Source organism: Apaloderma vittatum, unplaced genomic scaffold (assembly GCF_000703405.1).
Source record: "Apaloderma vittatum isolate BGI_N311 unplaced genomic scaffold, ASM70340v1 scaffold18071, whole genome shotgun sequence".
Taxonomy (NCBI): domain Eukaryota; kingdom Metazoa; phylum Chordata; class Aves; order Trogoniformes; family Trogonidae; genus Apaloderma; species Apaloderma vittatum.
In genome coordinates, this window is record NW_009700976.1 from 24,182 (window position 1) to 47,881 (window position 23,700).

The 23,700-nt window shown below is 41.4% G+C and overlaps 1 protein-coding gene across 1 annotated transcript in view; it reads left to right on the forward strand.

Annotated features, from left to right (window-relative positions):
• Positions 1–19,281, forward strand: part of SHQ1 (SHQ1, H/ACA ribonucleoprotein assembly factor) — a 42,078-nt gene extending 22,797 nt beyond the window's left edge. The window contains exon 11 of the mRNA XM_009878977.1: positions 18,645–19,281. Within this exon, the coding sequence (XP_009877279.1) occupies positions 18,645–19,281 (637 nt within the window). The remainder of the gene's footprint in view (positions 1–18,644) is intronic.
• Positions 19,282–23,700: the final 4,419 nt, after the last annotated feature.

Consider the following 23,700-nt stretch of genomic DNA (forward strand, 5'->3'; position numbering starts at 1 on the left):
GTTCGTTTCACATTGTCATTTTTGAGGAGGCCTTTTCTGGCCACACCTTAAACACAAGTATGGGGAAATTCATGTTCAGGTTGAAGGTGAGCTGGAAAAGTGCAGTAAAATAGAGAAGGAGAAAATTATTTCCTGCGTCTTGCACAAAGAAATGAGGTATAGGACAGTAATATCATGCTACCCCTATCAGTGAATATAATGTCTGGCAAGTCAGTCATGAAACCCAAGGCTTGCTTGAAATACAGCAGAGGAAAATGTATGGTGGATAGAAGTGACTGATATATTAACACATCTACTCCCAGACGCATACATTATGCACCAGTTAAGCAGAACTGACAGCTTCTGGAAGGGGGGCAATTAAGCTATCTTACTGTCATAATGACATGGCACAATAGTTGTCTGTCATTAGGAGAACAAAAAACTGTTCCTATCTTTAGGGACTGAATCGGGGAAAGCATTTAAGCATACGCTTAAGTCATCCCTGTTCAGTTTAGCAGTGAAGCAGGTGCCTGCGGTAAAGCGTGTGCAAAGTGAACAGGAACACTTTGGTTTTTTCCCTTTTGTCGGAGGGAGCAACAGTGTTTGCTTGTCATTCAGAAAATACCTTAACAGAGACAGAAATGGGGGCTGACTTTCTGTTAAGGATAGGGGGGTCACAGGTCCCCAAGGTGAGGAAGGGCATGGTACATCTTCCACTCCAGGGGTTATGACATTATCTTTGTGCTGAAAGAGTTTTGGGAGGGGAAGGTATTTTTGCAGTGTCTTTCAGTGAAGTTATTTGCATGTCCCATCAGTGTGGATACTCTCTTTTGTGTTTCTTTGCAGTCTTGATTAACTTTCTTTGTTCTCCTGTTTTTTCATAGCTCTAGTCCCAGGGTGCTTTCAAAATCTCTTGCAGGTTTTTCTGTTCTTCCCATCTTTCCCTGGGGTGTAACCCAAGTCCTGGTTGTGGCTGGGGGCTCTTTGTTCAAACAGTTAAAAAAGACTGTAGGTTTATTTTAGTTAAGAATCTGGGCACTTTAAAACCAGCTGGCTGCAAGCTTTGTAGCTCACCTATGCTGGCAGAAAAAAGTCTGGAAGCTTTAGATTTAGAAAAAAAAAAAGCTTGGCACAGGCAAAAATGTAATGCATGTATCAAGTGGTAGCAAACATACAGTTGTATTCCAGATTTAGCCTCCAGGAAAGGAACACCACTGACAGGTACTAGCTTTTAAATATTCAGTATGGAAACAAAAACCTTATAGGCAACAGCATGTCAAGAGTACAAATCCGGTTTGTGAGTGTAGTTTGGCTGTGGCTAAATTAGATGAGTAAGTGAATGTGTCACTGGGCTGGCAAAAGATGATTATTTTAAGCACAATGTATCTGGAATTGGAAATGATTAAGCTTCTGAATGAAACACATGCAGGTGGCTAATAGTCAGTTGAGTATGGTGAGTACAAGCAAGTTCTCTAATGGTATTTTTCAGAAAAATTCTTTCATTCAGGTACCCGTTACAAAGAGAAAAGTAGATTCCTTGAAGTTTTAGACAATGTGACATATTAGCAAGCATAGCTAAAATTTCTCGTTCCTGTTTGCAATCTTAAAGCTAGTTTTACCTGCTCTCTAGGTTTCTAGTGTCTCTCTTTGAGCTGCTTGGGAAGTTACTATTAATAATTTGATCTGTTGTATGAAGTGGCACGTAGAATTCTTCTAAGTGTTTGTTAGGTTTTGAAGAAAGGGAGCATGCTGCTCAGCCAAACTTATCAGAAAAGAGAGGAAAGTAGATGTTGACCTGGGTAACAAAAGCTAGACAAAGACCTATGGAGGCAGCTTGTGGTAAATCTCAGCAGGTGGTGTCAACATTTATGTTGAAAAGTCAGATGCAGCCAGATGGAAAATTGCATCTTTAACCCCTGAGGTCATAATGACATGTCATCACTTCATTTGATCCCCCTGCTAAGTGAGCTTATCATCCACCCTGCTGTCACTTCTGTTATTACTTTCATTTCCATAATAAACCTAAATTTAATTTGTCTGGTTTGCATACTTTTTTTTCTTCAGGTCAGAGCTTTTGCAAACCCCCAAGATACACATGGCAGCCTCTCCAAGGCGAAGTTACAATTGAATTTCTATTATAAGTCTGTCCTTTTCTGTATCCTTCACACCTTACTTTGAGCATGAGGGAGAAGAGAAAGAGCTGCCAGACCAGGGGAATCTGGATGTGGGTTTGTTGCGGGAAAGCCTTTGCACTTCTGCCAGAGAGGAGGGACGTGTCTGTGACCCCGCGGGAATTGTGCCCTTTATAGAAGTCAGAGTAGTTTACCCACGGACTCTGCTGAGGTTTCTTTGTGCAGCCTGATGTCTCCCCCCAGTGTTTTGTATTCCCCTTTGTGCCAGCCTCTATTCACGTTGGGTTTTGTTGTCCGCTCTTGTACATTTGTGCCTTCTGGTAGCTCTGCTGCTGGCCCTGACACGAGGAGGGGGGTGACTCCCTGGGAGTCCTTGTCTGGGCGAGCAGGGAGTTGTGCACCCTTTGGTGTCCTTACATAAGAGAACAAATGAACCTGTGCTGACTTAAAATATTTTAACCTAATTTTAAATACAGGGTTAGTTTTAAACAGATGTTACTTGAGTAATAAATATGAATGTATCTGCGTTCCTGAATGGGAGGTGAAGCTGTTAGTGTTCCTGACAGTTTTCTGGGGGTTAATGCTCCTGCTTTTGTGCAGTTGTGTGGTTCTAAACTTCTCGAAGTTTTATGGGTATGATGAATGCAGGAGAGTAAGGTGTTGGATCCCGTGTAATTTGTATTATATTTTCCATTAGCACTGTTGTTCTACTTTTTAACTTACCATCTCCCCTTTTATTCATGATCTGTTCTTCTGTCAAAACTATAAAAGCATTATTTGTGTTGTATGTTGTAGTAGCTCCAACTTGTGCAGTAAAGGAGAGGGATGAGCAGTTAAATTGTCTTGGAGTGTCCCGTAGAACTGTATCTGCAATTTGAGTTGTTATCCCAGAATAAAGGCTGCATTAATGTATGTAGTCACGCCTTCACATGTAAGTATGTGCGCTCCACGACCCAGGCAAATAGAATCTTACTAATTTTGGTGACTGGAGGTGTTAAGATACCCATTCAAGCATGGACTGTTACCTTTAGGTTAAAACCCAGGATTCCTGATGGCGTTCTTACAAGCTCTGCAGAAGCTGCTAGCTTTATTGGAACTAGCTAAATTAAAGCGAAGTCAGATATTCTGAAGCATGTTAAATTTGCTTCTCTTGACTTTCAGGTGAGATACACCCTAAAAGATAGGCAAGCTTCGTAGGTCTGTTGTCTGTTTTCCTTTTCATCTCTTTGTTATAATCGAAAGCTAGTCCTTGTTACAACATAATTACCTAGTCTGAAGCCAGCAGGGAGGTGCTGCCTAATGTCTAGGGTGGGAAGTTCTTCTAAATAAATGTAGGATTAATTACATTCACAGCATGTTATTCAGGTGATGAGATTGACTGTGGTTGTTCAGCCCCCTGTTTTCGTTTCCCCAGGTTTTCTGAATTACTGTTTTAATACAGTGTAACGTGGGCCTCAAGTGTTAAGGCTTGATTTTGGAAAGGTGTTAAGGAGCCCAAGCCTCTGAGGGGAAAAAAAAGAAATCTGTGAGATTTTGGATTTTTTTCACTTCCTGTGTCCATCAGATATAAAGTGCACAAGGGAGGAAAGAACTCAACTGTCACCATTGTAGTTTCAGTCCTTTGCACTGGTTAAAGTTTGGTAGCAGGAAAATTGCTTTATGTTCAGTCTGACCTTGCTTTAACTAACTTAAAAAATTTATTCTACAAGTTGTCATCTCTTTATATTTGCAAAAAAAAAAAAAGAAGTTAGGTTTGAATGTACAAGACAGCCTACTAATGTTTTTTCAAAGCATAATCAGAGGTAGTGCTGGTAGTTTGTGCCCATTTAAACACCCTGTACCACACTGAATCTTCAGAAGCCTCTCTCCAGGTAAGTATTTGCATAGATCCATAGGTCTATTATTTTACATTAAGTTCTCTCCTGTATAGAGCATCTTTCTTCTTTTCCTTATATGTTGTTACATACACCAGCTCACCCATATCCTAGGCTGTGTTCAATTATAGGGCAAAAAAACATTTGAGAGCAGGTGATGTATTGCAGCTTTTCTGAAGGACTTACCTTAAGCTTTTGCTAGATTTTGGAAAATATTTTGCAACATACAATGTCTTTAAGCTTCCATAGTCAAATGTTACGATCTTCAGATGAATGTAAATAGAATTGTAACATATATTCCAATTGTACGTTAAAATTATTTGTGAAACGGATCAACTCTCTGCAAACGTAGGAAATTTGACCCCGTTATTATTTGCTAAGATCTGGAAACCTTTAAGAAGTGTTTGAAAGTATGTAGAAACTATTTCAACTGTGCCGTTTTTGCAGCTGTTTCTTCTTGGCATTTTTGTTTTCTTTAGTGGCTTGGGGTCTTGTAAAGCTTGAAATACTTGAATAGAGGAAAACCAGACTTTTAAAAATCTTTTGGTCTTTGCACTAAGTCCTGTTCACTCTTTGTGGCACTGCTGTGTTCCTAGGAATGACTCAACCACAACATCTGAAACTCAGGACTCTGCTACTAATTTAGGGGTGAACAAAGTAACTCTGCTTGGCTCTGCACCTCTGGTATGAAAATACTAAGTTCAGACAGGAGGATTCAGGAACAAAATGATGCTAAAAAGTTTTCAAATGGTACCCCAATAACATGTTAGTTTATTAAATTTTCAGTCTGTAATGGGAGGAGGAGGAAATGTATTAAAAAATAAGAAAAATTAATCAGTGCTTTAACGCATTCTCAAATGTTAGAGGAATATGCTAATTTTCGGCTGTTAACCTCTTGGATTCAGCAGCCGTGACACAGAAGAACAAAGGCCGAAGCAGTAATATATTCTGGATGAAAATCCTGCATCTTGACTCCATGGGATTAAACTGATTTGTACAGCATATTTAAAGCACTTCATACAGCTAAGACCTTAGGAAGAAGACACCTCATAGGATTGTATTTTATGTGCATTACAGTTTCATGGTCAACTGTACTCTGCTTTGGCTATAACTGAGGTTTTGCTTTACCCTCAGTGCTGCCCCCGTTACCTTTAGCTTAGGGAAGGCTGTGGTAATTTCAGGTTTGATAAAAGCTCTGGTATTCAAAGTAGGTGGTACAGAGAAAAGCCGAATTGCTGCTGTGAAAGCAGCCTTGCCATTAGTATGTGCTTTTAGTGTGCGATCTGAGGCAGCCAGATACTTTATTTACTAAGTAATGTAACAAGCCCATTGCCACCACGGCAAAAGCCCTTATTTTGCTCTCTCTCATAGGTAGAGAATGACATTTTTCACTGTCCTTCGCTAATGGTACTGTCATTGTGGATACACTGAAGCCACTTGATGCCTTGCACCTCGCTCCCTGCAAAACAAAACAACTTGTTGGGTTTTGGAGATTTTTCATTTGAAGTCTGTCCTTTCCTGTTTCAGCTTAACAAGAGCCACACAGGCACAAGGGATAAACCAAAAAAACCTTGTGATCACACCTTTTCCATGAGCACAGTAACAAAGCTGTGTTTTATCTGGTTATTGTCCTGCGATGACTTGCTAGAGCAGCTCATGACTACAATCCCTAATTATTGTAATTCCTTCTTAGCAGGCTTTAGAAGCTGGCATTACTTCAGCTGGCAGCTCATTCAGCATGCAGCGCTGCTTTTGCTATTGCTTTGGGTAATTGTGCTGCCTTGGGTCTGCTTTTCATTCACTTCTCGGGTAGCCTGTAGTGGTGTATTCACTTGCAGATGTCCCAGCTGGCTTTCAAACTTTTACCAATAAGGGGAGAGGCCACTGCACATGGTCTGTTTGCAGGCTCCTTGAGGTTCATTTTATGCGTATGTCCCTTTACATACCACCAATCCTAGGAGCTACTGATACGTCAGTGTTCTAGGAAATACTGCAAAAAAACCCAAAACAAACCAAAGAAACAACTCACAACAGTCTGGGACAAGACACTTTTTTTGCTTTCTAAAGTTGAGATAATCCGTTGTTCTCAGAGTTTTTGTCTGGGTACTGCCCAGTGTCTTTAACAATCTGTAAGAAAGTACAGCATGAGTAGAAATTGTTGGTAACATTAAATACTATTTATTTAAATGTAGAAAATGAATTGCATAGACTGGCAATATGTGCGTGTTTGAACGAGGTGCGTTTTAATACAATCCAGGTATGGGATGGCACATTGATGAGGAAAGATTGTAGTTCATAGTTATGGATTGGAGAATATAAGACAACTGAGGGCACCAGTTCCAGAAAAATAGGTTGAGTCATGCTTGAGAACAGTTTGAACCTGAGCACCCATTTATCTCTGAGGAGGTAAGAGAAGGGTGAGTGCAGTCTTCAGCTGAAGAAGCAGTGGTGTCATTTAGGAGAAGGAAGTAGCATGATCTTCGAATGCATCATTTGTGAGACTGTGCCTAACCACAGGCTGTTTCGAGTGTCTGTTCAAAGAGATGTTGAAAAATTGAGGGAATTAGCAGGGAAAGGTTCTGTGAATGACTGACCTGTGTTATGATGAGAGGCGGCATAAGCTCAGTAGTTCATTGGTAAGAAAGTTAAAGGTCTTTTTGGATTTATTAGTGAGATGATAGAGATTTCAGTTTTTAGCCACAGTGTAGTATAACAAAAAAGAATTATAGATAAAATCCATCTGGTTCAACAGGAAACAGGAGAAATGCAGACAGCAGTAAGTTTTCACGTTTTCCTGGTGAAGAGTAATTACAAATTGGCACATGCTCCTTAGGTTGCTGATTCTGTACTGTTTTATTGGTTTCCATCAAGATAGCATAGCTCAAAAAAACCCCAACCTTGTAGTGCAGACACACTGCGGGTGTGGTGCAGAAAGTGTTTGAGGTTCTACGGAACTTACTATGCTACTAAACCAGCCTTTTGTAGTCTTCTAAAAAGAGGAAATGCTATCCTTAAAACTTAGATCTAAGGGATTAGCAGTCTGTCAAAAAGTGCATTGACTGGTGCTGCCTAGATTTGGTAGAGAACCCAGATTTATTTATTTTCATCCCAAGTCACCTGCTTTTAATCCTTAGAGCACAGTTCTTTGATTTAAAAATAGCAACTAATAATTTGCAAGCACGTTATATATGTCTCCGCTTTCACTGTTTTGATGCGTGGTTTTTTTGTTTACTGTCATCTCGAGCTGCCGTGCCTCTCATTAAATGTTGCATCTTATTTAAGGCCTGAGCTGTCACGTCAGTTGTCTGTAAAGCAGTCGGTGAACATAGAGCACTTTGTAAATAACAATACCCAAGTAATGTAATATACTGACTTAAGAGGCTTAAAGCAAAGCACTGTTTGCCCTGAAGGCTGAAAAAGGTGACAGACACGTGGATATAATATCAGAAATTCTGCTTTATATATGTTTAGGAAGCTTTGTAAAACATGGATTTTTAACAAGGGATTTCATCTCCCAGCTGCTAGCTGCCATTTCCTTTGATGTTTTTCCTCTCCTTTCCTCTTGCTTTTTTTTTTTTTCCTATTTATTCCATCACTTTTCTATAGCTCATATTCCTTCAGGCTGTGTCTGAATGCACCTTGCTGTGGGTAGAGAAAGCAAAGAAGAAAGCCTTTTCCCCCCTCCCTCAGGCTACTGCTTTGATTTTCCAAAGTTGTTGGGAGGCAGTTCCTATCTGCCTGCAGAAGGGTCAGTGATCTGTGTCATGTCTTTTCAGTCAGCACGTCTCGGCTGACTCTTCTGTTTTGAGGAGGGGAAGGATGAGCCTGGGTAAGTTGTTGCCTTTCTAAGCAGGTGGAGTGTGCAGCTGTGATCAAAGTGGGGCGCCGTGCTGCTGGCTGATCATTTCTTCCCGTTTTGTTTCCAGCCCTGTGAGTAGCTAGCTTGCTCCCTTCCCCCTGCCCCTTGCAGGGATTGCCCTGTAAATCTCAGGAAGTGAGGAAAAAAAGTGGAATGAGATGATAATTCACTGTGGCCTAACGCCAGCTCCCTGCGGTGCCCTGGGGACTCCTGCTTGGCAGAGCTGGGCAGTGTGGGGCAGCTGCGTGACGCTGAAAGCAGGGCCTGCAAGTTTCCCTGGCTCTGTCAGCAAGTCGGATCTGCAGCCAAGTCAGTGGGAGTGGTGGCATTATTATTATTATTAATTATTATTATTCCTAAGAGACACGCTGATGCTCTAGAGCATCTGATCGGAGGTGCCCTACAAACACAGCAGGGTGTGGGAAAGAAGATGGGAGCAGGCCATTCAGTTCAGGCCCTTGCAAAAATCTGCTCTCCTGCCAGGAGTTTGCAAGATGCTCAGGTTTGGTGTCTTTTTGTGTTTAGATTTGTGAGTTGAGAATGGACTGTGAGTGGGAAAACTACAGCAGGTGTTTTCCCTTCAGGTGTTCCGGGTGTTGGGCAGGAGCGGCGTCAGAGCTCTGCTCAGCCTCACCGGCACTCTGGTGGTTTGGTGGATAAATTCCGTTGCAAGGGGATAGCATCACATTGCAGTAATGTAATACCTGACTTTACTTGCTTTATCGTGACACAGAAATTCACGTCTTCTGCACTGCTTTGTGGGAGTACCGTGTTGTAATGCAAATTATATAATTTGCAGCATTAGGAGTGCTGTTTCTTAGATCTCCAGTGGTGATGGCGAAGACCAAGTTCTAGTTAATAGCAATTAAGAAGTTTGAGGGACATGGGGATAATGCAGAGCAATTCAGCATTCCATTTGGGTAACGCAGCCAATGCTTCCTATCACATTATAAAATCTTTTCCCTTTTGCTGTGTCTGTGTTGTGGTGAGTAATCTGTTCATCTTTCATTATTTGTGTTTATCATACATGACTTTGGAAGCTGTGCCATTGTTGGATATTTGGACTGACTGCAGCTTACTGAAGCTGTTTTGGCAACACTGGGCTGCTTCTAAGCTCGATTAAAGTGGTTTTAAAGCATAGAAATACTATTCAGTTTCCTTTTATAGTGCAATATTGACTCTGTTTTCTTTCACAAATATTTTCATAGTGTCGTCTGCATAAGTGAGCTGTCCATGATATGTTTGCTTTCAACTTTTCAAAAAGACCAAGTAATGAGAGTATGATGTTTTACTGGAAGGCTCTGTCGTTTTTTAAAATATTTATAAATGTTAAGTTCAGCTCATGTAGTGTTTAGAATCATTATGAAAGAAGCAACGTGGAATTTCAGAATAAATATGAAGGGGAAAGTCAGTTGAAATGTTCAGACTTATTAACGTAAAATTAAGTCACTTAAATTGAAACGATGGTGCCATGTTTTATATTGACTTATGGTTAACAAGCTGTAGTACTTTGAGCTCTGTAGATAGCAGTTCATGTTCACAAGGCAGCAGGTTGGATTGCAGTGTAAGTATATCACGCCCTTACTTTCGGAATTCACGTAATGCCCTTTGAAAGCCCAAATTTCAAGATGAAATCATTTTATATTCCCCTTAAACCCACTGGATTCTTTCACATCAGCCACTGTTTTGTGGTGCAGGACTGTCACCGGGAGATACGTGGTGGGTTTCTCTTGTCAGAAGAGATCTCTTGGTGCTGGATTTCTCCTTTTCTAATCCCATCAGTTTAAAGTGGTGGGATCTTGCCTACAGGGCGGTCAGTTTTCCAGACTTCTTTTTGAGCCCGGTGCTCCCCTTTTTATTGTGTAGTTGCCTATGTTAAAGAGTTGATGTGTAGTGAACACTTTTCCAGTTTCTCTTCTGTCTGATGTCTACAAGGAAGGAAAAAATAAATCAGATAAAAAATAAATCAGATAAAAAATCAGATAAAAAAATAAATCAGATTAAAAAATCAGATAAAAAATAAATCAGATAAACTCTTATCAGGTGACTCAGATAAACTCGAGCCCTAATCTCTCCACCACCTCTGACACCTCGAGGAGGCAAGAGGCAGCACCTGCAGGAGCTGGGCTGAGCTGTGTCGTCTGGCCTTTCCTTGTGAGGCTCATTATTTATACATCTGCTTATTTTCATGAAATATGTTGGATTTTAAAGATCTTTTTTAAACCCTAGTTGCTCTTAGATTTGATGGAAATTGCCTGGTGTTTCCAAGAGCTATTAGAAAGGAAATAATTATTAGTAAGTACAGACATGGACAGTGTAACTGTGTAAACCTAAGTTATTTAGGCTACAAATCAGAATCCACCCACTTGAGAAATGGAAAGAATGGATTTTTATCTGCAGTTGTGTCAAAGATCTTGAATCGAATGAGCACATTTTATTTTAGCAGCTGGTTTTCCGTAAGGCAGTGTAGAAATCAAGCAGTCTTCAGTGCTGTGCTGTGGAGATGGTTTGTTTCTTTCCTGTGAAGACAGTGGTTAAACTGGTACTAAATCAGGTGAACAAATGTTGCTTTATTTCTGTTGTGTTTACACTCATCCATCTTTCTTTTGTTGTGGATAATGTAGAAGATTAGTTAACGTTTAAGTCAATTTTCACTGAAGTCCTGAAGAAAATGGTCCCGTTTCTTACTCACTAACACCTTAAATTTGTCTTTGTTCTTATGTTATATCCTGTACCTATTGATCAGAGCTAATGAGACTTTAATGGAGTTATTTATTGGTTCTGCCTCTTACTATAAAAATGTGTAATAAATGAAGTTTGTGAAGGTGTTGAATGGTGCTGGGTTTGTTTATCTCGCTGGCTGGTAAGGGCGCTGCCTCTTCTGGGATTCTGTCAGAGCTCATGAGCCAGGTAGGGTTATGATGACCTGATAAAGGCTGGAAAGTGATTTAGTAAATGTTACATATTCGTCTTTCTGCGTAATACAATAAGGAATTTTGTGGCTAGAGGTGCCGTTTGTGAAAAGAGACATAAAATAGGACTTAGACTTTTCTGCTCATTGAAACCTATGGGATTTTCTGTGCGTGGCGCAGGTATAAAAGACTTTTTGATCTGCGCTCTTCAGACTGACGGCTTTCTGTTTCCATGAAAGGGTTGTCCTGTGGTTCAGGTGCTGTGTGTGTTTTCTTTTCCACTTCATGCCTTAAGCTTCATGGTAGTATTGTCACGCTTTGTGAAGCTTTAGTCATGTTTCACTGTAGAGAATAGTGGTGTTCCCCGAGCTGGATGAAATAAAATCCTTGCACAGTTTCCCTAAGCTTGTGGGGAATTGGGTAAAGGCACGCACAAGGTGTTCTGCAATGAAACCAGCGTGAAGTTAGGTTCGCTGTCATAGTCTGTATATGCAGCATTGTGTACAGTAGGGCAAAGCGAGTGTCACTGTCTTAATATTTATCAAGGCTATGGGGTTTCTACTATGGATTTCTCTGAGAACAACTTCTGGAGTGTTTTTATTCCCTGATTTGGAGCTTAGGTTTTCCAAAGTATTTCGCTATGGTTGAAGGTCAGTGACTAGTGTCTAACTTAAAGTACTCATTAGGAATAACCTTGAAAGTGAAATAATAAAATGGCGAAATATGGCATCTCGTATAAAAAAGTGCTAAAAGGTGTAATTGAGTCTCTGTCTCTTATCTCCAGGCAGATTTAGAGGCTCCTGTTCTTTTGTAATGCATGACTTTTAAAGAGAATTTTCAGCACATGATTGGTGCAGTGAGGTTCTTATTATTGCAGCTAAATGTCCATTTGTAAGGATTCTTTTCCTGAACTGGAGAATTTTTTTTATCTGATCTCACTGTTCAACCACTTATGCTTTTTTGTGCATGTTGACTTTAGATGTTTCTGCATTAACAAAGCCTACTTTTGCATTCAACACCATTGCCGTTACTGCTTCTATGTTTTAGCAGTCAGGGTTGATCAAACCTAAACTCTTTCATGTCTTGAATATTTTATTAAAATCAATTTGTCTTTCAGTTCTGCATTATAAGAATTAAATCATGAGATTATCTTTTCTTTCTAGCTGTTTGGAATTGTGTGTCAAGTGTGGAGGGATATTTGGCTTTGTTAGTTGCCTTTCTGAAGGAAGCGTGCTGCTGTTGGTCTAAAGCCCTGAAGTTCATGTTACAGTAGTTCAAGCTTTTGTGTCTCTCCTCCACTTTATCCTCCACCCCTGGGTGTCAGAATACGCTGTTCCAATGACTTATGATGTTGCCTGACAGGGTGAGCTCAATTATCAGCTTCAAGAGACTTTCCTCAGAGATCACCAGTTTGGTTGCTCAAGCAGCTGTGCAGGACCAGATAGAAGCTGACAGCTGAATTTTAGATAGAAGAAGAATTCATTTTCTTCTCAAGTATATATAAGAATAGCTGGATGCTTTGTCAGCTGTGTCATCCCTGTATGAGCTTACTTTCTTATCTTTTGACATCATGTTTGGCGCTAACTTGTTGAGCCTTCTGCTTCAAGAGAGCTGAAGCAGTAGACTTACTGTCACAGGGATATTAATTTTCATCAAGATGATGACAGAGTTCCTGTGGGAAATTAATGGTGGCGTTACGAAGGGACTGAACATTGAACAATGTCTCTTTGTACCTCGTGTGTCTGGATGCATAAGGCTTGGGCTGGAAGGCAGTGATGGATGGAATCCAGCGAGAACCACTCTGGGCAGGGGGAAAATAAGATGATCTGAAGGGTCCGGAGAGCCTGGTCCGTTTGTTCACCAATGACATCCTGTGCAGAAACGGCGCTTCAGTGCTGTTACAGCTTGTCCTCAACCAGTCCTGTGGCAAGGCAGAAAAATTTGTTATCCCTTATAGTTTATCTGACATGTCAGTGTCTTGAAGATACGAAATTTACACTCCCTCTGTATCTGAGGACCTACTTTGGGATAATACCTAGGGATGTCTGAGATAATATTAACTCTAGAGTTGCCTTAATACTTATGATACCTCTGGCTAAAAGAGTCATTGTGGGAGATTACAGGCAGTGCTGCTGCATACGTAATGTGGAACGCATTTGAAGTGGTTGTACTCTTGCCTGGCTGTGCTGCTTGCTGTCTTATCTATCTAAGAAAGAAGATGTCTGTGAAACTTTGTCTCATAAATCTGAGTTTTGCCAGGCCTTCCTGAGGAAGTTAGTTAGACTAATGCTTCCTTATTAAACCTGGTAGCTTATATAGCAAATATATAACATTAAGGCAGCTGGGAATACCTTGCGACCCAGCAGATGACCCTTTGCTACACTATTAGATATGTCCAGAGCTCCTGCTGAGAGGAGATAAGTTAAATAACAGCCTTTTTTTTCGTATTTGTCAGCCCTGCTGACTGGCACAGCATGCTGCAAGTGTGTATGTGAACTCTCAAGGAATTGCAGGCCGGCCAGGGACTGACTGCTTGGCAGCAAGACGGGCCCACCTTCATGTTTGGTGGAATCTACGACACTGCAAAGGCACGTCTGCACTTGAAGTGGCTCCTGTTTCTTTGAGACTGGTTTACCTTGCCTGTAAGGCTTAAAGATAATTAACATAAAACATTTAAAATGGGACTTGTTGGCTCTGTAGAGCTAAGGTAGAGGACTGATTCCCTTTGTAACACAGTGAAGAGGCCCTGACCACATTCGAACAATATAACAAGACTTGAGTTGCTTCCAAGACTAGTTAGACTCTAGCTTGGTTCCAAGACCAGTCAGGTAGCATTCAAACACCACCAGACTGGTAAGCAAAGTCAACGTTTTTGATATACAGGTTCCTATGTTTCGTTGCTTTTGTGTTGTGCTTGGGCAAGAATAGCTCCATCTGCCGTGACTGCACTGTGCGCTGGCTTCATTGTGATGGAGCTGGGGTAGACACTAAGAAAATTCTGTTGCGTTTTGCCATGTCTTGCTCTTATTTTACACGGGGTGCTTCACGAAAGTGCATATTTGTGTCCATCTGTGAAACGCAAAGCCAGACTTGTGAGGTGGTAGAATTAATCCTTCTATTGTTTACAAAAACAAAAGCAAGCTAGAGCTTGTGCCTGTGCAAGAGAAGTCGCTTTTCATTCCATAGTGAAATGTTACTGACTCCTGCTTGGAAAGGCTGTGCTGCCGATCTGACTGTTTACTCCCATGTCTGCAAATACTCTGCAGTGTTTTAGGTATGTAACTTCCATGCCATGATGGAGTACGCAGAGCCACTCCTCATACAGAATTAGGAGCAGAGTGCACATTTTTGTACTTTCAAGTTCTCTGCGTTGTTTGTTTGGTGGTTTGGGTTTTTTGATTTGTTTTTTAAACATGACTAAACTGCTAAAGCAGGGGAGTTGGATGTGAGGCAAGTACGAGGCAGATGGAAAGACCTGGTCCATTAACACTTGTTCTTTAAACCTGGTATTTCTGACTGATGGACACAGTATAGAGAAGCGTAATTACTTATTTTTATTTCAGCATTTGTCAAAAAGTAGAGGATTTTGTGTCTGGATGTATCCCTTAAGTTCTGCATTTATATTTTACTTTCTGTGGCTAGGTTGCTGCTTTCGTCTTTCCTTCCAGCTCATCTTAAATCTTTTGTGGAAACAATCAAATCTCCAATGTATGTCTCCTGTGGGGCGTTTTTCTCCTAGCTCTGTGTTCTGGGGATAACAGCTCTTTTGATTCATCAGATCCTAGTGCTCTCTTTACCCCTTGGAACAGAAGGTAGAACTGGAGCTCGTAGGAGCATCAGTCTCTTCACTGGAGAAGTTGTGTCCTGCTCTCCTCCCACCCTGGCTGCTGCTGGTGCCTCAGCACCACAGTCTTCGTGCTGCCACAGGTGGACTTTGCTGTAAACCTGTGACAATTTCCCTTTCCTGTTGCCACAAACTTTTTATTTTTTTTAAATCCATCTCCCTTTATTTGCTAAATCCTCTTTGATTCTTTGTTATTTTCACCCCAGTTTTACTCTTTTGTAACCTGAGATCTGTGGAACAAGATTTCTTTTTCCTTCTAGCTCGCAGAGAAACTCTCCTGTGACTACAGTAGTTCTGTCTTGAAATTTTAATTCCAGACTACGTGGGCAAGCCCTGAGATGCCTTTCTTGTTATCTGTTCCTCAAAGCTATACATTAAACAAAACATGCATCTGATCAGTTTAACCTGTAATTAAACATTTTCCTTAAGCAGCTGGCATCTTGATAACTAATAATTATCGTGTGTAGCACCTTTAAAACCTATTATGCATGTTTATGTAAGAACACTATTACCATAATAATAAGATATCATTACCACAAATGTGCATACTGAATGAGCATGTCTTAAAGTAGTCATGCAATTGCATTAATCATACTTGAAAAATTAAAGTATTTGCTGTCTAATCTCTAAAACACTACTCAAAAGATTTTGGAAACAGCAGGACTTGTTTACTGCAAGTCTCCAATGCGTGATATCTCGTTTCTGGTGTCTCATTTTTGTTTCGTGAATAGTTGCTCATCTATCAGCTAGGGAAATCATTAGCTCAGAGACCCACAGTCTCCCATTGAAAGAATTTCTGTGCTCTGATTTTTAAGCTGTTTGCCCTGTTTTTTGTCCGGGGAGCGCTGCCACCTTTTCTTAAGGCTGATGTGAAATGCATTCCTGAACCTCAGTTCTCCTTGAAATTAGATAATTGTCTTTAAACAGGATGGACTGATAGCTAAATGTAATTCCCTTAGCCCCTTGCACAGGAGGATTAAAAAAAAAAAACCCAAACACTCTTCAAGTGCCCTTTTTTTTCTCTTGATAGAAGATTGGCAAGATGGAGAGTGGAGTTTTCTACTTTTATGTATAGATTTGTCAAAGACGTGACACCTTTGAGTTTGTTTCTCATATTGGAATGTCAAGATCTGTAGACTGTCCGTTTTTATTCTGGAAGAGACTTGACGACCGGAGTGGAAGCCGAAAAGAAACATGTAAGCTACTAAGAAATCAGAGTGACTGGAAGAAGACACTTTTATGCTGTTTAGATCAAATACCTGAAAAAAGTAGTAAAATAACCTCCCATTTTTGTTGATGATTTATTAGCAGGTTCCTGTTGCGGTTGGCCTAACGTGATCTGTGGGGCATCAGCGGTGCAGAGAGAAGGGAGGTCACGCAGGTCTGCATGAAGGCTGCGCCCCTTCTCCTTTTCTGAACCGTGCTGGTCGGTGCAAGAGAAAGAGGGTGTCCTCTCTCAGTAGTTCTGTCAAAAAGTTGGAGGAAAAAAGACTAAATGTGAAACTCGAAGCCTCTGTTATTTTATGAAATCGGTTATTGTCATTATTTTGTAGCGTGTTTTGATCACTCGGAAGGAATTAATTCTCGGACTGAGAATGCGTATTAGCTTTACAGGTGTCCAGTAGAGCAGGTGCTTGTAGCTCTCAGGCAGGAGCCTTCTCGTTCCTTCTCTTTGAACTCAATTTATGTAGAGTAACCAAACACTTGCTCCTTTAGAGAGGCCACTTTTAATCTGTCAGCAGTACCACATCTATTCCGTAACATAATGCTTGTTGAGTCCCCTGGGGATATCGTTGTGTGTTTTCTTCCTTAGTGCTTGGCATTAAGTAATCTGGAGCACAGTGAAGTATCTATTAATGCCAAAAAGTACCTGATGCCAAAAATCTCCTTAACACTCAATTCAGCTACGTGACATGTTTCTTCATCAAATGTGTTAATTGCGTTATAAGAGAACAGCAAAAAAAGGAGGAGAGGTTTTTAAGGGAGCGATTTTAAGGACTGGGGGTATCTATAGAAAAAACATATGTGAAAAATTAGAAGAGTAGAAATACAGAAAAGCCAGACAAAGACCCCATACAGGATTGGGAAGCAAAGTGACAGACCTGATAGAAGAGATGTGAGGACACCCAAGACTTTTGAAATGGGTTTTCTATCTGTAATGGCAGTAGTAAAACAGGTAGGGGAGGCTGAGATGTATCACCAGAGGAAATTGTGCCTACAGTGTGTTGCTCACGGCTGTCTGAAATTAAAAGGAACTAGATATAAAATAGGCACAAAACAGAGTTCTCTGTCGTAAGGTGTCTTTAGCTTTTGGAGCTCCTTCGTTGTATTCTTGTGGACAGTCAGGCGACAGGACGGGAAAAGGGATCGCACCTTTGTATTGGTAACAGCTCTCGTAGGGGAGGGGAGCGCGTGCGCAAACACGAGTACCTGTGGGGTTAGAATGAAGGAGACTGTCTCAAAAGCAAAGCAAAATGATTTCTGAGTGGGATATACTCTTGTGACTTGGTATAAACCAGCTTCTTGCCTCTGCGTTCAGGAAGCAGATTTCTGTGCAAGCCCATTATTCTGTTACCCCCTCCCTGCAAGGCTTCATGAACCGTTGCCCGTGTCTTTCTACCTGTGGAGCAGGGAGAATGCTTTCTTTGTCCAAATGAGATTGGCAATTTCTCAAATCCTCCATAACTTGTCGAGAAAAAGTCAAATTCTTTACAAAAATCAAATGGAAATACATCACCAAAAAGAAAAAAAAATAGTGTTAAGTAATCAGTGGTTTTAAAGTTTGATACCCATCTTTATACTGGAGGCTTCTAGGATAAAGTTGTGCTTTAATTCTTAGATTTACCAATCCTAGAAATATAGCTTGTTCCTTGTTACTTCTGTTACTTTGGGGAAAGACATACTTCTTAGTTTTCTAGTCTATGGATTGAACTAAGGAAGCTTCGTATGTTTTATTCCGAGTCCAGCTCTTAAATGTTGCGCTCCCTCTGTAAAACGTGGAAGAAGCTGCATTGAATTTCCCTTCCCCCACTTTTAAATACAATTCCTTTAGGAGGAGGGGAAAAAAAAAATAAAAAATTGAAGTGCCAATGTTATACTGAGTAATTATGCCCCCTGGGAAATAGAATATAAAGATCTTTAAAATCATTCAGCTGAGAGAACAAGCACTTTAACTTTTGCCTCGCAGGAGTCATGTATTACATTATCAGCTACTTGCTCCAGTGTCAGCGTGTCGTGCCTTGCAGGTTAGCAGCTTTGGCAGAGGAAATGAAACCCAGTCAGTTACGGCGGGATTTATAGCAGACCTGCTGCTGCAGGAAGTGGTGAAAAGCTGATTGATAGTCTGCGGGAAAACTCTACAACAAGAAACAGGATGTGTGTTTGTTATTTTATACCTGTTTTCCCCTCGGCCCCCTGCCCCTCCGTTTCTAGGCGCTCTTTTACTTTTCATTCTCTCTGGTGCTTCAGAACACTTGAGCTGTACCAAAGGTTTCAAGCTGATGGGATATTCCAGCTTTATTAGAGACCTTAATCTAAATTGATCTGATATTTGTGTTGAATTGTCTTACAGCTGAGTTACAAAGGTAAAGCACACCTGCATACCCAGTATTGACCATCTCCTGCTATCCTGGGCGCGCTGTATGTGCCACTGAGATGGACTTGATCAGTTACGTGCTATCAGTTTTTCTGCATTTAACAGATGTACCTGGAAGGGTGGTAAAACAAAATGATTTTGCTGCATGTAAACTTAATCCAGCAAGGCCCAAACTGCTGAAGGCAGCAGGGTTTCTTCTGAAATCCCCTCCTGTGCAACATCAAAGGAGCGATATCTTTTCTGAAAGTGTCACCAAAAGCTTTCAACGGGATATTGGCTAGCCATGTGGAAAAAACTTACCCCTGTAGCATCTAATTTTACAATCTTAATTGAAGAAAATTGTTTGCAAACCAAGCGAATAATAGAAATGTTGGAGATTTGCGTTCCCGTTATCAAATGGGGAAGTTCTGTTTGTAAAGCTAAATAGTATATCTCATTCTTTGTTAAAGGTCAAAAAAGTTGGCTGCGCTCTCTGAATCCTTGCAGAAAACCGTGCTCGCTAAGTCCGACTTAGGATTTGAACTGGAAGAGCTGGAAGCGGCAGCGGTGCTGGTACAAGAGGAAGAAGCTGCTGGCACAGGTTCTGCGCGACAGCTGCCGTCCTCCGAGTCGGAGACAAGTGACTCTGAAGAATCAAGCAGTGCTTCATCGTCCGAGACGGCAGGCTCCGATTCAGATGAGCGAGAGTCCTCTGCCAGTGAAGACGGGAAAAGAAATTCTTCACACGACTCGCTCCAAGAGGAGAGGACAGCTCCACTTACTGACTATAATGGATTAAGGCAGGGCACAAACACTTCGACGTCTGAGGTTACTGGTGAGAAATCAGAGTTTTCTTTGCAATCTACGTCTGTTCCTGGAAAACTGATAGAAGAATTAGGAAAGCAAATGCACACTGCAATTAGACTTTCAGAGCAGCCTGAAGGATTGGCTGCTGCGAGCTGTGTTTTGCAGGAACAAGAAGAAAACTCTGTGTGTGAACCTGACAGATTTTCGAAAGATACTGCTGGGAAGGGAAATTTCTTGGAGGTGTCTTCAAAGACAAACTCTTTGCTTTTTCTCTGCGGCACAAATGAAGGTGAAGACTGAAGGACCACATCGGAACGCGATGTGACCCGCGAGCGACGCGGCTCGGTGCGGCAGTGAGGGGTTCCCAAGGCTGTCCTGGGCTGCGGAAAGAAGTTGATATTTTTCTTCCTTGTTGTGCTGACAGTTTGGAGGACAAGACTGCTTTGAAAAGAATTGATGTGACTGTATGATAGATACCCTCAGAGTCAGGTTTTTGTCTTCTCTGATCCGGTAGAGTCGCAGGTTTGATCTCTGCATGTGGGAATGTGTAATTTCAGTAAACCTATAGAAACAGTTTGAATTAAGTTTATTCAGTAGTAATCAAATACAACAAATGAATTGTAGCATCATTTTAGTTACCTTAGCGGGTAGGATTTGCTTGAAAAATATCCTCATAATGTTCGTAAAACTTATTTATGAGGTTTTGCTCTATTTTGAAAAATATTAAATGATGTTTTGCTGCACTTTGTAATTTTAAAATGCTTTATAGCTAACAACTTCAAAAATAAGGGTTATAACTTTAAAAGTCTAAACAGGGCAGACGGATTGTTTTTAAATATATAAATGTTTTTATATTTTTTGTACAAAATAAAGGAAATTGATCATTAGTGCAAGATAAAAAGTTTATGTGTTACATTTCTGCAGTCCTTACGTAAATGATTTCAATAATTTTGTCATGTATTTATTCTTTTACGCTGCTTTTGAAATGTTTCCATGTGTGGGTGCTACTGTAGATACGTTCTTGAAATTAGGTGGCTACTGCAAATGATAGGCAGCTATTTCACCCCTACAAAAGGATTTAGGGGGGAGACAGGATGGGACCACGGACCGCCAGGTTTGGTTCAGCCGTCTGACAAAACAGGAGCACCTGATCCAGGCCTCTGGGGGAGCAGACTGTGGTTACTTTTCTGCCTTTTTACTATGAAAAAGTGTATAAAAATCCTAAGCTTAAAGACTTATCCTTCACCAATGGTACACCCTGCTGGAAATCAGCAGGCTAGCTCTTGTTCCTGTGCCGACTCCTGTTCAGTCAGAACTGCAACCCTGATCTGCCGATATTTTTTGTGTTCTTAAATACCTACTGGTCGCTTAATCATTCTCTGTGTTCTGTTCCCCAGGGGAGGAACCTTTCCCATCTTGCATGTCAGTGAGCACTTACTCGTCTAAATGCTAGCAATAAAATCTACTCTGTAGCTGCAATTAGGCAGCATATGTCTGAGAGGGGGGGGAAAATGTGCTTAAGAGAAAAAAAAGTAACCCTACTCCCTCTACTCCCCAAATTACAGGTATGAATTCTGAAACTTCCTGCAACTGAACATGGGCTGGAGAAAGCTTTGTTAGTACAAGTTAGAAAATTCAGGTTGTGAAAATTGATAAGGGTTTGTAATGTCCCGTGTCTTCAGCTCCCTTTTTAGCTTTTAATTTTATTTATTTATTTATTTATTTCTTCTCCCCTTTTGTGACAGACTGTCGAGGAGAATGTTCCTGTTACTTCCTCTGCTTGCTTGCAGGGCTTGGCTGCCTCTTCTGGAGTGAGGACAAGACCTTCAGGTAGTCTGTTTGCTCTTTCCTCTGTGTGCCAGGGGCTGCCTGTACCCTGGGGCCACTTCCCATTTCCAGGTCTCTTCTGCTCTTCGTGCAGTGTTGATGTTCATCCAGTATTGATGTTCCTTGTTGCCTTTTTGCAAATCTGTGTGTCGTGGAGCTGCTAAGTTGGTTGTTATATACGATTTGAGAGCAATTGTGTATGACCTTTGTAGTGATGGGGTGGGAAGATTTTTCTACACCGGCTGATAAGAATTTCATGTGTGGCTGCGTTATCCAGCACACCCAGTGCTCAGGACAGGCACTATCTGTATGAAAGAGAAGCCTTGCTTCTCCAAAAAGAAAGCACAGAAAACCTTCTAAAAGAAAAGTGGAGCTCTGTAACCTTATTTAGCCAAAGCTGAGGCTTGCTGAGTCCATGAACCACAAACACCTCAAGTCCCACCACCCCGTGGACACCTGAATCCCATAAGCTGCTGTGGGTTCTGGAAGGAGAGAACTCCAATAAGGAATGAAATTTGTGTAGAGGAGCTGTTTGGATGAACTGTAGGAATTGTTCTCGTGCGAGTTTTCCAGGCTGGAAATCAGTTGAGACACAAGCAACTTAATTCGTGTGGAGTCCGTTGTGCTGGTCTTTAAAATTCTCCCAGTTTCCAGTGCCCCTCCCCACCCGAGCTTGTTTGTAGCACAGCCAATACTTTGTTTTAAGGCATTTGTTGCTCGTCATTGTAATCGGTCCAAAGGGAAAAGAGTTGCAGCGTCTGGACAAATTCCTACTGAAAATAAGTTTGAAAAAGGGCTAAGCCTGAGAGGGAAGAGCCGCGGCGTTTTGCTGGAGGAGAGGGAAGTGAGTTGTCTGAGGTGTTCAGAGTGCTCTAGGGGAGGAATTAAATGGAACTGGAAATACAATTTGCTTAATGTTTTGTTATTAATCAGCTTCGTATTAGAGATTTCAGCTAAATAGTTTCATCCTGACCTTACGTTGTGGCAGTGGCTTGGCAGGACTGAGAGGGCAACGCGAGGCGTGTGTGGGGAGGGCAGGAGGCACTTGTTCCTGTAGTGCTTTAAGAATAAGGTCTTAAAAGCAACAAGTGAAATACTGGAAACAGTGAGTAGATAAACAAAACTTCCCTTTTTTTTTTTTTTTTTTTTTTTTGCCATGGGACGTTGCCTTCTTTTTTCCCAGAGAGAAAAAATTGCTGCTAAATAGATTAGATAATCGATTTCATTTCCCTCCCCCCTCACAGCTTTTGTTATAAATTCTAGTCAGCTTTCTGAAAAGTTTATAAAGGCTTTGCTCTCTATCAAAAGGAGAAAGCATCGATGAGACTTGATTTACTGCAGCAAGTGATAAATATGGCAAAGAAATTGATTCACAGCACTGGAGCGAAGGGGCAGGGCAACCCTCCGCCGCTGGCACAGCTGAATCCTGTCAAAGCCCGAGCCCACTGTCTCAAGGCTGGAGAAAACAAACAGGGAAACACATGTCAAACAGATAAATAGCTCTGCTGGTTAGAGCTCTCCACGGAGGCCGTTTGTCTCCGAGATAAGGAAGAATGCACTCCAGGGCTCCGAGAAGTTAAGCCGGAGAACAAAATGAATATGGAATTGCTGAGGTTGTACCCAGGCATTTACACACGCAGAATATGGGACCCCCACCCTGGGGCAGCTCTGTAGGGAGCGGGGTGCACACCCAGGGAAATGTCTCATGTTGACTCACAGATTTTTGGTTTGATATTTCAGCAGAGAATGATATTTACACCTTCATAGCATACAAACAGGGTGTTGGTGTCAGTCGTCTTAGCAAGTTACTCATTTAAAGGGTTTCCTGAGCCTATCGTGGATCTTTTTCTCTCCTTTTTAGTGGTAAGTGGGCTGCAGCCTGCGGTTATGTGGGCGTGTGTGAGGCATGCTTTTGCACTGACAAAATAAATTTAGGTTTGTAATGTTGTGGTACCCATAAAACGTGCTATTTTTATATTCTTAGGTTTTGGAGAAGTGACAGTACCGTTTTCACAAATGCTGCGTTTGGAGACCTGACTTAGATCATACTTGAAATGCGTTTGGTAAATGTTGATTTGCATTTCATTAGAAGTTTCCTCCTGTTCAAAAGCTGCGATACAGCTGAGCACAGTTGGTGGCATTTTGGAGAATGCTCGAGGATGAGAACAAAGGCTGTGTCCTTTAGGTGAGGACTGAGATGCTGGCAGACTTCCATGCAGGAGGGCAGCTCTCGCCCAAGAGCTTTTTGTTTCTGCAGAGAAGTTTCTTTTCGTCGGGTAGTGTTTGTTAGTCATTAATAGGGATAAAACGGAAAGTTTCAGGTTTATAACTAGGAAGGTGAGTCAGATGGTAACCTGACTAACCAGTAACCACAGGAGCTCAGCCATCAGCTCCTCTCTTGCCTGTTGATGTTCTGAATGACTGTGAATCATTTTGCCTGGTTTCACAGAGATACCAGGCCGGGCTCAGGAAGGTCCAGGCTTTGGGAAGGGAACACAGAAAAAAGGAATAAAGCTCAAATCTGATAGTGGAGACTTCTTTCTCTGCTATTGACTGGTGCTGAGCAAAGGCAAGTGGTTAAAATCTGCCATTTCTGATGTGTTCTTTAATACCTTTCTGTGTATCACAAGTATCTGAAGTATCTGGAAGTCACAGCTAAACCCTGAAAATTAGACAAACCTGGCCAGAATTAGATGCCAGAAACCTCTTAAGAAGTGTAACAAAATGACGTCTGAAGGCCGGCCTCTCTGTTCCTTGGTGTATCGATGTGTCTGTAAGAAGGGCCTCTTCACTTTCTGCCCAGAGGGATCTGTGAGGCCTCATCACCACCTGAACGACGCTTTGGTGGTTGTCTGCTGGAAAGGCCCCATTGTTGGCCCCGGGGTTAGCCTT